We start from the raw sequence: 12960 nt of genomic DNA on the forward strand, positions 1-12960 counted from the left end.
TCTGCATCTTGTACAGCAATTAACCACTAAGAAGAATATATGCAGTGTATTATTTGTTGAAACTGTACTCTCGATTTGATTTGAAACTGTCTCATTGCTATATGTTTATCAATAAAACTTTGAAAAGAAAAAAAAAATACAGCTGTGTAAAGTAGATTTACATTCCAGACACTGCTGAATCTGGATTCTCTTGGCAAAGTTTGGTAGTAGATTCAAATACTAAATGCACCACCCAGACTTCTTGACTTTTAGTGATTTTGTTTATATCTTCATATAAACATTTTGACAATTAATACTTTAATGCTCACATTACTCTCAAGTGACTTTGGGAACTTAAGCGACATGCCAGCGTGGGCCCCTGTTGTGACCACTGGTCTCTCCTGTCTGTACACTGACCACCACCTTTCACCTCTGCTTGGGCTTTGCCTTCACCAGCAGCTGAAGGGCAGCCTGGCTCTGGTGCATGAGAGCAGTCACCTTTCCCCTGGTGAGCCTTCATCAGGCAGTCCCCTGCAAGCTGCATGCACTGGCTCCGGAGGGTGGTGGCATGACTGTGAGCCTGCGGATCCAACTTCTCCCCATCTACATCCTCTGTGCTGGCCAGGTGGGCACTGTAGAGAGCCAGGGCGGCAAACAGCAGCCAAGAATAGTTGTGGATGTAGGGCTGGATGAGCCTCTGCCGGTCGCTGATCCGAATGGTCACCATTGGGTGGGCTGTGATGCTGTGGGTAGGCAAATGGCTGCGAAAGCAAGATATTTTTAATCCTTGTAGTATTTGTGAGGTTCCAACACAGGAGTTCAGGAACAGATGAGAGATGGGAGTGGGTGCTTGGCTGCTACCAGGCATTAGTCACCTCTAGGCTGAGGTTCTTAGGTTTTAAAGAGAGGAGTAATTCTTCTCTCTCAAAAAGTGAATAAATTAAAACACTGCATATATCACTGCAGGATCTCACAACTCCTAGAAGACTTATGGAAACCAGGCTAATGATGAACACTTTTCATGAAATTTACATGGTGTGGCAATATTGCTTTGGTGTTAAGAAGAAATGTCCATGATTTTGAAAATGGATATTAAGTACATAAGAAATAATTTAAGGCCTGACACTTTTAACCAAGAAAAATAAAAGGAATAAATTAAGCACGCAACAAAATCTTCCTAATTGCTAAATCTGCTTAGTAGCTATATCGGGGTTCATTGTACTATTCTCTCTACTTTTGGGTGCATTTGAAATTAAAAAGAACAACTTTATGAAAAAAAGGTAAAACAAAATTTCATTAACAAAGTAACTGTAGAATAATAATAGTTAATAATATTGCATAGTGTTATTATTATTATTTTTTTTTTTGTGGAACCGGGGATTGAACTCAGGCCCTTACGCTTGCCAGGAAAGCGCTTATTCTACTGAGCCATCTCCCCAGCCCCGCATAGTGTTATTTTTAAGTAGCTATTCAGGGTATAAGATATGGGCATAAACATTTCTCCAATCAATATTAGCACAAACCTTCCTTTTTAATGGATTAAGAGATACTAATACTATAATGGATTTGTATTTTTTCCCTTTTCTGTCCTAGCTCATTTTTCCTTCTGAACAATTTTTTACCACTTCACAATATCTATTGTCTATTTTAGACCTCATTTACTTTTTCAGTTCTGAAATTAAAAGAAAATTTTTTTGTGTGTATGGTGTTTCTGAAGCAAGGTCTCACTATATATTACATGCTGTCCTTGAACTCACTTATGTAGCCCAGGCTGGCCTTGAACTTGTGGCAATCTTCCTGCCTCTACCTTTCAAGTGCTAGGATTATAAGTGTGTGCCACTATGCCCAGTAATAACACAATAATAAAAAAAAATTAAATAGGATTAGAGGTATAGTTAAGTGGTAGAGTGCTTGTTTAACATGTGTGTGGCCCTGAGTTTAATTCTCAGAACTACAGAAAATAAAACAAGCAGCTCCCTTATTTAAGAAATAAAAATAAAATAAGATAAAGAAAAAGAAAAGCTGTGTGGCCACCGGTCCCCTGAGACATACCCATAGGAATATTTTTTGGTTGCGTAGCATCCATAGCAAAGGTCAAAGTCATCACATACATTGCAATTCATTCTCCGACCTATGATCAAGCCCTGGCAGTGGTCACAGGTAAATTCCATGTTGACCATTTCATGGTCATCTCCATGGCCCTCAGGCTTTACTCCACCTGGAGGGGAAAAAAAATCATGAATTGCATGGGGCAAAAGTCTCCTAGAAAGGATAAACAAATCAATCCCAGTACTAGAGTACTCTCATCCTCTGTGACACCAGGGCACTGTGCCCTGGTGACCCTGAACACAGGAATGATATTCTTAGCACAGAACTCCTTGGCCGTGGTAGAGTAGATTGACTTCACCACACAATTCTTCATTCAGAGAAATTACCAATTTCTATCATGACTGCTGTTTGGCAGAAATATGTCACATACCAGTTTGTAGCCTGATCCCAAAACTCAGCCCCTAACAAATATGAAGCATCTATTGGTGTGTTTCTGTTAACAAGGATTGAGGGAGATAGTGGCATAAGCATTTGCCTGGCCAAGTGCAAGGTCCTGAGTTTGATCCCTCGAAGTGCAGGATAAAGAAAAAGGACTGAGGAGTGACTGAGCTGCTGCTTTTACATTCTGTGTTTCATTCCAGAACTACTGATGAATACAGACTTCATAACCCCTGCAGTGAGAACAAATAACACACCTGAAAGAGACAGGTTGTTCTGGTTTTCCTCCTTACTCTAAGCCCAGTGGTGTCTAAGCCCTGACGTGGGTCCTGCTTAATATTCCTCATAGCTGATCACTTCTGTTTCCACTGCTACAAAGCTGGTTCAGTGATACAGTGTGTGACCATGGTGGCACAGAGAATGAACGATACTTGGAGACAAAACTTAGTCGATTACAGAGGGCCAGAGGAGCTACTCAACCAAGAGTTAGGGAGACTTCTGGGAGAAGCGCTGAAGCTGAGAACTCTTAGACTTTTCTTTAGAATGTGTAAAAAAAAAGAGTATCAGTGTGAGAAAGAAAAGAAGAAAAGCGCTTTAGGCAAAGGCCTGTCTCAAGGTTAGGCAGTTTTTCCTGAGGAATGGGGAAGGCTAATAGCTAGACACAACCTAAGTTGTTAACCTAACTTCTTGCTTTTGCCCCACAGGTTAACCATTCAATCCTCGACTAAGTCCCTCACATTCTTGGCTCTAAAGCCTTCGTGACTATTGTCACTGACTTCCTAAAGGAAATGTCTATGTAGGCAGAGCCACCTTCCTCTACATAGCTCTAACACTGTGAATGTCCTATTGGAAAAACCTCCAGTCTGTAGACTATTCAGATTCCTCAGCCTAGTATTTTGGGACTCAACTGTCTTAATCCATCACTTAGCTGGGCACACACTCAAGTATGTCTACCAAACTCATTACAGGCATCCACTCTTCTGTCTTTGGGCATGCTCTGCTCTTGTAGGTGATGCTGTCTCAAATGCTTTGTTCCCACTACCCAGTTCTAACTTTCTTCAAGGAAAGTTCTCATCCTAGCTCCTCCACAAGCCTTCCCTGCAGCTATGCTGCTACTACGTCAAAAGTTTTCCAGAAATAAACTGTATGTACAATTTATGCAACTTGGTACATGTACTCTACCACTGAGAGAGACATTCTGTGGGGATGCTTGGTCTCCAAGCAAGAGTATATGTGAGTCGAGGGCAGGGACACTGTCTTATACTGCTGCTGGGTCATGAACACAAAGAACATTCCAATGTTTACGTCTGTTGACATGCTTTGTCTCAGTACCCACAAATCAACCGTATTGGTGTATTTTTTTTTTTAAAGACACATTTATTCAGCATCATGATCAGACTACTACATTTAGCAATCAACAGCATGGGTGGAAAAAAAGGTCTACATTAAAACCCTTTGTTGGAATGCTTTACACTTTCACCACCTGGAAGTGTTGGAATGCCTCCATCACCATAGGGCCCAGAGTTTCTGCTTCCAAAGTTTCCTCCCTTCATGGGTCCAAAATTTGAAGACTGAATGTTGTAACTAACAAATTCATTACCGCTTCCACCACCTCCATAATTGCTTCCATCATTATCAAATCCATTGTAGCCATCTCCACTGCCTCCATATCCACCCCTTCCACAGCTGTCACCAAAGCCACCTCGACCACTAAAGTTTCCTTTGCAACCGAAACTGTCATTGCCACCAAAACCTCCTCCACAACCACCACCAAAGTTTCCAGAACCACTTCGACCTCTTTGGCTAGATGAAGCACTAGCTATCACAGTTGTGGCGGTTCACAGTGTGGTATTTTTCAATGACAATCTTATCGACAGAATCATGGTCATCAAAGGTTACAAAAGCAAAGCCTCTCTTTTTTCCACTGCCTCGGTCGGTCATAATTTCAATCACTTCAATTTTTCCATATTGTTTAAAATAATCTTGTAGGTGATGTTCTTCAGTATGTTCTTTAATGCCACCAACAAAGATCTTCTTCACTGTTAAGTGGGCACCTGGTCTTTGAGAATCTTCTCTTGAGACAGCTCTGATTGGTTCCACAACTCCTCTGTCCACTTCGTGTAGCCTTGCATGCATGGCTGCATCCACCTCCTCTACAGTGGCATAAGTGACAAACCCAAAGCCCCTGGAACACTTGGTGTTTGGGTCTTTCACTACCACGCAGTCTGTGAGTGTTCCCCATTGCTCAGAATGGCTCCTCAGACTCTTATCAGCTGTTTCAAAGCTCAGCCCTCCGATGAAGAGCTTCCATAGCTGTGCAGGCTCCTTGGGAAACACTGACTTAGACATGACGACAGTTGGAAGAGAGACTGACGATGCTTCCTCCGCAGTGTCCACCAGCAGAAACGAATAAGCTTGTATTGGTGTATTTTTATAACTTTAGTTTTTTGTTTTCATAACAGGGTCTCACTACATAGTTCAGATTGCCCTTGAACTCACAGTGAACCACCTGTCTCAGTTTCCCAAATGCTACGATTATAGGCATGTTCCACTACACCCAGCTAAAGACTCTGAAATTTGATTTGTTACATGAATTTTGCTACTTGTAAACACTGCATGATTCAGAAGCAAAACTAGAGCTGGGAAGTTAGCTCAGCAGTCTAAGTGCCTGCCTACAAATGCAAGGACCCAGGTTCAATCTCCAGGGTGTGATCTTCAGTACTGCATGTTGTGTCGGCCTAGAAACCTGGCATGGTGGCGCATGCCTGTAATCCCAGTGCAGAGGGCGCTGAGTTAGGAGGATCACTACAAGTCTGAGCTGTGTAGTGAGATCCTAATATATATAATTTTTTTTAAATTTTAATTTAATTTTTTTTTTTTTTTTTTAAAGAAGCAAAACTGTTTCCTGGAAACTCATTGGCCTTGAGTGTTTATCAAGTGTCTTCCAGGAAAAAGGATGTCAGATAAAAGAGCAGTGGATCTTATCACTGAGTTAGGGAGACAAGGCTCATACCTGTCAACGAATCATTGAATACTACTGGGTAGTAGTAGTTCTATTTAGTACAACGAAAGTTTTAAGAGATGGCAAAATAATAGAAAATAGAAATAATCATTATTTTTTGATATGGCATACTCAGTCCATGAAGTTTACCTAGGAAGCAAGTTTTGCAAAGATCCATGTCACTGCACTGCAGACACCGGTAGCGATGCCAGGGGGCAATTTCATCACACCCATCACAAGAGATGTCCACATTTAATAGGTCACAGTAGCGAGAAATGAACATGTGCATCTGTAAGGAGAAATAAACATAATTAACCAATAGACTTTTTAATGCGAATGGTACAGAACTGGTTATTCTTTAACCAGTTCATTTATTCAATAGGTACTTAAGATGCCCCAGGCATTGTACTAGGTGCTAGGATTTGATGCTGAATGATCCAAAAGTCTAGCTGGGAATTCTTACAATATAACTGGTGACCAGGTAACAGGGAAAGTGTTTTGATAGGCAAATTCAGGAGGCTTAATGAACAGAGGATGGCTACGAATAAGTACCAGGAGGGGCAGGGAAAGTTTTCCGAAGGAGGTAGTTCCTCTGCTGAGACCCAAAGTACAAACAGGTAATAGAGTTGGGTAGGGGTAAAAGTAGCAGACATATCAAATAAAAGGAATAGCAGGTTCTATAGAAGGCAAAAAGGAGGGAAGGCAGGATTCATGACACAGGCAATAATGTAGTATGTAAAATATATACAGAGAGATGTTATACAAGCAAAGCGGATGGTACAGAGCAGGCACTCAACATGCAGAGAATGGATGGCTCTGGGGCAGCACGATGCCTGGCACATGTGATAGTGACAGAAACACACCTAGTGTCAAGAGTAACAGGGTTATGGATCTCCCCAAAGTCTCATGCAGTCATACATGGGGCTTTTCCAGAGGTGGCTGATTCATGGTGCAGTAATAGGACTAAGGGCCTAGGATGAAGGGTGTGTGATTACTAATTCAGTCCACTGATTGGTTTGGCACTGCCCTAACCCTGCCAGTCCTGATACAACATAAGAACAGAGCAAGGCTTGTCTTCACCCCTTCCTGGCTTGCTGTGTGCTGTCTTCCACTTGCCATGATCTGGTTCTCTTCTGCGTTAGTCCTCTGCCAAGTCACTGTGTCTTGGATCCTGCTGACTATGGACTAAAATCTCCACAAACTGTGAGCTAAGCAAACCTTTATCCCTTTAACTTTAGGTGTCAGGTATTTTGTCTCAGCTAAGACAGACAGACAGACAGACAGACAGACAGACAGACAGACAGACAGACAGACAGACAGCAGGTTGGCCACCTGACCCTGACACCTTCCCTCATCTACACAGTGTAACTGACTCAGGGTATAAAAGGCTGCTTCTATGCTCACCATGCAACCTTCTGACTAGGATGTGGCTAACCTGGCACTCACCTACATGATGGGAATGGTCTGCTCCAAGGTTATGAATGTCCCAATCCTTCAGCAACTCCATTTCTCATAATAAATTAATAAAATGGCACCTAATATGGTACATCAGCTTCATGAACTACTCTTCTTTGAGTGTAGTTCTATGTGGGAAGCCACTCTCTTGAAAGAGCCTATGAGTATGTAGAATTGCTCAGAACCACCTCAGAAGCAAAAGTCATGAAGGCCCTGGGAGCCCTCTGGGGAGATAGCTTGCTGGCATACTCCAGACACCCTCCACTCCAAGTTCCTATATGTGCTCACTTCAGATTACTCTAGTAGAGAGGTCTTACTTTCCTCTGCTTCTCTGGATCCTCCTGAGCTATTTTTTCACACCAGGCCTCAAACATGCCATCCTGACACTCATCCATCCATTCTGAGTTCTGCTTGGCATCAGCGAGCTCATCTTCTTCACTCCACTGGCTGAAAGCAGACAAAGAAAGAAAAGCATTCCTCTCCTGATAACCAAGGAAAGTGCTAGTTAGCAGACCTTGCATCTATGGGTGTAATGGATTAGGCACTGTTAAAACTTCTGAGGTGAAAAGATCAACTGCTTTTCAAAGTCCCAGGAACTATCAGGCATTTGACAGATACATACCAACAAAAAAGGAGATTCCTTTATAGAATAGATTACATTAAATAAGATGAACACATCATATGGTAGGGTAGGCAATGGACCAAATACAGTGATTAAAAAAAAGTTCAGTGTGGACATGTTTAGAACATCCTACTAGAAGCAGCATAAAAGGGGAGTCAGGAGACCCTGTGATTCCAGTTCTACCACTAGCTGCTTCAAGATGTTTACATTAGTCCCTCTGTACCAGTGTGTTCCACATCTGTGGGTCTGCATCCCTGGATTCAATCAACACAGAATAAAAAAAAAAAAAAAAATTCAAAAGCTGCACTGGTACTGAATATGTACAGATCTTTTGTAATTATTTCCTGAATAACACAATGTAACAGCTATTTACATAGCATTTACATTGCATCAGATATTATAAGTAATCTAGAAGTGATTAGAAGCACATAGGACAATGTGTGTAGGTTATGTGCAAATCTTTAACCTGTATTTTATATAAGAGACTTAAGCATTAAGTTACCACAAATTCTGGTAACTTAAGAGAGGTCTTGGAATGCATCTCCTGAAGATACTAAGGAATGAGGAATGGTGACATTTGGCTCTAATCCTGTTTCTTAATTTCAACGGATTTCAGGTGTGTAATCTCATTGGTTCCTTCTGGATGCAAAGTTATATATTTCCAAAATTTTAGTGTATGGTTTGCTTCAGAAACAAGAATTTTTAATACAAAAAGATCAGCTTCACAGCAAGTGTAAAATGTTTATCAGTGATCAAATAAACATTCATGTATGCCAACAAAATTATTTTAGACCTACTCTTACTTAGTGTTATAAGGGGTTGTGTGAATGGTGTGTCCTACCCCAGGACTGTATAATGCAGTTTTTTAGACAAAGCTTGAAACAATGGGCAGACTGACAGCTGAAGAACCAGCAAGGTGATGCCCACTCAGTGTTCCTTCCCTTCTCTCTGCCATCAGTACCCTCTGACAACAGGGCACGATGAGGTCAAACAAGGAGATGGCTTTAGTTCTGTCTCCCTCTTTTTCCTAGAATAGTTCTTTTGAGAGTGAAAATGGTTCCTGTCATCTCAGTCACTTATTTCCTTCGAATTCTCTCTTCTTCATGCCTGATTATTTTCTTCCATTCTCTTCTTTCTTTCCATAACGTAAGTGGATTGAGCAGGATGGAGATCTTGTTCAAAAATGAAATGAGGGGCTGGAGAGATAGCTCAGTGGCACAAGCACCTGCCTGGCAAGAGCAAGGTCTTGAGTTTGATTATTGGTATCCCTGCACCCCCAAAATGAAATGAGCCAAGTGTGGTAATACATCCCTAAAGTCCAAGTTACTCAGGAGGTAGAGATGGGAGGATTGCAAGTTCAAGGCCAGCCTGGTCAATTTAACAAGACTCTATCTCAAAATACATATTTTTAAAAGGGCTAAACTATAGCTCAGTATTCTTTGGGTTCAATTTCTAGTACTGTAAGAAAAAACAGAAGAAACCTAAACCCTCTGCATATTATTTTTTCTGATGACAAATTGTTTCAATGTGTGAGGAGATTTTAGTGGCTAACATCACACTTAGGTATAACAAAAAATATGGAAAAGGATTTTCCTATTTCAATAGGCTATATTAGAATCTCCCAAAATGTAGAGGATCCTTGTTTTCCAAGTTTGCAACTGTACTGCTACTGATTTACCTAGCACCATTATATGCCAGACAGGGCTCTAAACATTCAGAAATACCATATAATGGATGGTTTCTTCATAAGCCTAAGATAACAATACACTGCCATCTTAGCCTAAAGATGAAAATCTAGGTGAAGAGTAGTCCAGTAATGTGCCCATGTTCACTTGGCTGGAATGGGGCAAAGCCAGGATATATCACATACGTTCAAGTTTAGCACCAGAGCCCATACCCTTAACCTCTATACTGTGATCCCTGTATTTCATTGCCTACTCTAGGAAAGGCAGAGTACAGGACTATTCTCTTACCTGATCACGCTGTCATGGACACTTATATTTTCTTGTGACATTTTCATGAGAAGATCTGGTAACTGAATATCAACAAAGAAGGCAAGATCACTGGGTTCCCAGCCCATATCCAAAAGATGGAGCAGGGCTGTCTGAACACAGGATAAGGCAGGCAGTAGGGACCTAAAGAGACCACAGAGGCAACAGTTATCAACAGCTGGCATTACCAATAAAGACAATGCAGCAATTCAAGTCAGCACCCTGGCTTGTTTCTAACGACGAAGCATAAATTCTCATATTCCATTATAAACAGCCTTCAAAGCTGAAGCAAAAGAACTTGGAAAGGTGCACAGGAAGGTTTCCACACTGCCAGGACTATCACAGAGGGATCTTATAATAAAAGCTAAACAATAAGTCACCACCCAATAAGTAGCAAGATTAGGACCAAATTAGCCAAGGTTATGCAAAAACCGTTTAAGGGCCGGCCAAATAGCTCATCGGATTAAAGCACCTGCAAGCAGGCATAGGGGCTGGGGCTTCAATCCCTGGGCCTGCTGTGCTGGCCCTGCCTCCTGGGGCATGCTGAGACAGTGATTGAGACTGGGCATGGTGGTGCATGCCTGTAATCCCAGCACTTGTGAGGCTGTAAACAGGAGAATCACTGAGTCCAATCTAGTAGTAAGACCCTGAACACCCTGTAGACCCTTCCCTAAAATACCAAAAAAAAAAAAAAAAGAAAAAGAAGAGCCATTTTAGTTTAGGTCTTAAACTACTTACTAAACAGAAACACTTGCACTTGTGTTTTAAGACTACATGTAAAATCAAAAACTAAAAGTAATAAGTTATAAATTCTTTTTTGTTTGTGTGTTTGTTTGTTGAGACAAGATCTTACTATGTAGTTCAGGGGGCTGGGGAGATAGCTCAGTTGAATAAGTGCTTGCCTAGCAAGTGCAAGGGCTTGAGTTTAACCCTTGGTTCCAAAAAAAAAAAAAAAAATGTAGTTCAGACAGGCTTTCAACTCACTATGTAGCCTAGGCTGGCCTCAAACTCAGCAATACTCCTACCTCAGCCTCTAGAGTGCCGAGATTACTACAGGCCTATGCCATCACGCCTGGCCTATAAATATTTAATGTTTTTTTTTTTTGTCCTTCAAGTTTTTATTGAAGTGCAATGATCCAGAATGAATTTTAGATCTTGTTAAAAGCAGCCACATCCATGGACTGCACATAGTCCTTGAAAGCAGTGATCTGTTCTTCCAGCATATCTGTTCCAACTTTATCATCTTCAACCACACACTGTATTTGCAACTTTTTAATTCCATATCCCACTGGAAATAGTTTAGAGGAGCCCCAGACCAAGCCATCTGCTTGAATGCTTCGGACGCACTCCTCTAATTTCACCATATCTGTTTTGTCATCCCAAGGTTTCACATCTAGCAAGATGGAAGACTTGGCAACAAGTGCAGGTTTTTTGGCTTTCTTGGATTCATACTGTGCAAGCCGTTCTTCCCTTAGCCTCTTTGCTTCTTCACTTTCCTCTTCATCATCAGAACCAAAGAGATCAATATCATCATCGTCTTTACTGTCCGCAGCTCTACCTCTGGTGCTGTCTTCCACACTGGCAGGGTCGTACTTGCCTAAAGCTTTCTTTACTCCTGGCAGGCTGGCCTTTTCCTTTTCGTAAGACTTGTTTTGTGATTGTACCAACATAGCACATGGCACAAGTCAGCAGGTGGGGGGCAGGAGACTGCTTCAAAGACGGCCACATCTGCCTGTGAAAGCACAAACCCCTCGATGTAGCTCTTGTTGGCCAGGTAATCGATGAGCACCTGCAGGCCGGCGGGGCTCTTCAGGTCTCCGAAACCCATGGCCTCAGCTGTCTGCGGGAGCTGGGCAGTGGTGGAGTGAAGAGCGCAGAAGGCCGGCGCCCAGAGCTGAGAGAAAAAAAGGCTAAAATTTTTTTTAATAGAATAACAATAGTTAATACATTATATTTCGTTATCTTTAAAGTAGTTGCTCAGGGAGGATATCAGCATAAAAATTTCTTTAATCAATATTAGCTCAAATCTTCCTTTCTAATGGACAAAGACACTAATGGTATATCTGACTTGCATTTTTCCCTGTTGCCCTACTGTCCTTTCCCTTTCACCCATCCTAGTTCCTTTTTCCTTCTGAACAATTTCTTCTCCTTTCATAATATCTACTATACATTTTAAAACTTATTATTCTTTCAGTTTCTCACACTAAGGAGAAAATACAATGCTTACACATGTGAGTCTGATTTATTTTACTTAGAAGTATGAGCTCAAGTTGTACCCATTTACCTATAAGTCTGAAGTTTATCTTTCTTTACAGCTAAGTAGTACTACACTATAGGAAAAGACCACACGTTTTTTATTCATTCTCCAGTTTATGGACATTTAGGTTGTTTCCAAGATTTAGTTATTACAAATTGTGCAGCTACAAAAATGGGTGTACACATATTACTTTGGTGTGATGTTTTTAATTCTTTTTGGAAGATCCCCAGAAGGGGAACAGTTGGTTCACATGGACTTCTAATTCTAGTTTTCTGTGGAATCTCCACACTAATTTTTCACAGTAGTTGCACAAGTCTACACTCCCACCAATAGTGGAAAAGGGTTGTTTTTCCCCACAACTCCTTCAGCATTTGTTATTGGTTGATTTCTTGATGATAGACATTCTTTCTGGTGTGAGATAGAATCTCAGTGTTGTTCTAATTTGCATCTCTCAAATGACCAGTGATGTTGAATATTTTTTCATACATTTGCCATTTGTATTTCGTCTGAGATGCGTGCTTTTGGAATAGGTCTTTGAATTTAGGGGGTCTAAGTTTTTTCAATTCTTTATATGTTCTAGATAGAAGTTCTTTATCTCAGGAACAGTTGGCTAAAACCTTTTGCCACGCTGTGGGTTGTCTTTTCACTTTGTTGGTGACTTCTTTTGCTGTGGAAAAGCTTTTCACTAAGATGAGATTCTGGTTATTGATTCTTTGAAGTATTTCCTGTGCAGTCTGGGTTTTGTTCATAAACTCTCTACCTACACCTCTGTCTTCAAGATTATTACCTGCTTTCTCTTCCAGTAGATTCAGTGTTTCTGTTTTAACATTTAACTCTGTAATCCATTTTGACTTTAGTGCATGGTGATAGACGTGGGTCTAGTTTTAGCCTTTGGCATCTGAGAGCCAGTTTTTCCAGCATCATTTTTTAAAAAGGGTATATATTCTTCTGGTGAGACAGAATCTCAGTGTTGTTTTAACTTGCATCTCTTAAATAACCAGTGATGTTGAATGTTTTTTCATATATTTATTTGCCATTTGTATTTCATCTGAGATGTGTGCTTTTGGAGTAGGTCTCTGAATTTAGGGGGTCTGAGTTTTTTATATATATATTTGTCCCCTTTGTCAAAGAAAAGGTGACTGAATGTGCTTGTAGTCGTGTCTGCATC

The 12960-nt window shown here is 41.0% G+C and overlaps 1 protein-coding gene and 1 pseudogene across 2 annotated transcripts in view; both read right to left on the bottom strand.

The window, feature by feature from the left end:
- Zzef1 (zinc finger ZZ-type and EF-hand domain containing 1) overlaps positions 1 to 12960 on the bottom strand; it is a 164423-nt gene that overhangs the window by 42229 nt on the left and 109234 nt on the right. For both annotated transcript variants that reach the window (XM_023723333.1, XM_023723332.1), the window contains exons 32-36: positions 9518 to 9679; positions 7240 to 7369; positions 5618 to 5756; positions 2032 to 2197; positions 478 to 740 (exon numbers count right to left, since the gene is read on the bottom strand). In XM_023723333.1, coding sequence (XP_023579101.1) covers positions 478 to 740; positions 2032 to 2197; positions 5618 to 5756; positions 7240 to 7369; positions 9518 to 9679 — 860 coding nt within the window. The remainder of the gene's footprint in view (positions 1 to 477; positions 741 to 2031; positions 2198 to 5617; positions 5757 to 7239; positions 7370 to 9517; positions 9680 to 12960) is intronic.
- LOC101569644 lies at positions 10683 to 11440 on the bottom strand (annotated as a pseudogene).

The sequence above is a fragment of the Octodon degus genome, unplaced genomic scaffold, assembly GCF_000260255.1.
Source record: "Octodon degus isolate 3935 unplaced genomic scaffold, OctDeg1.0 scaffold00098, whole genome shotgun sequence".
NCBI lineage: Eukaryota > Metazoa > Chordata > Mammalia > Rodentia > Octodontidae > Octodon > Octodon degus.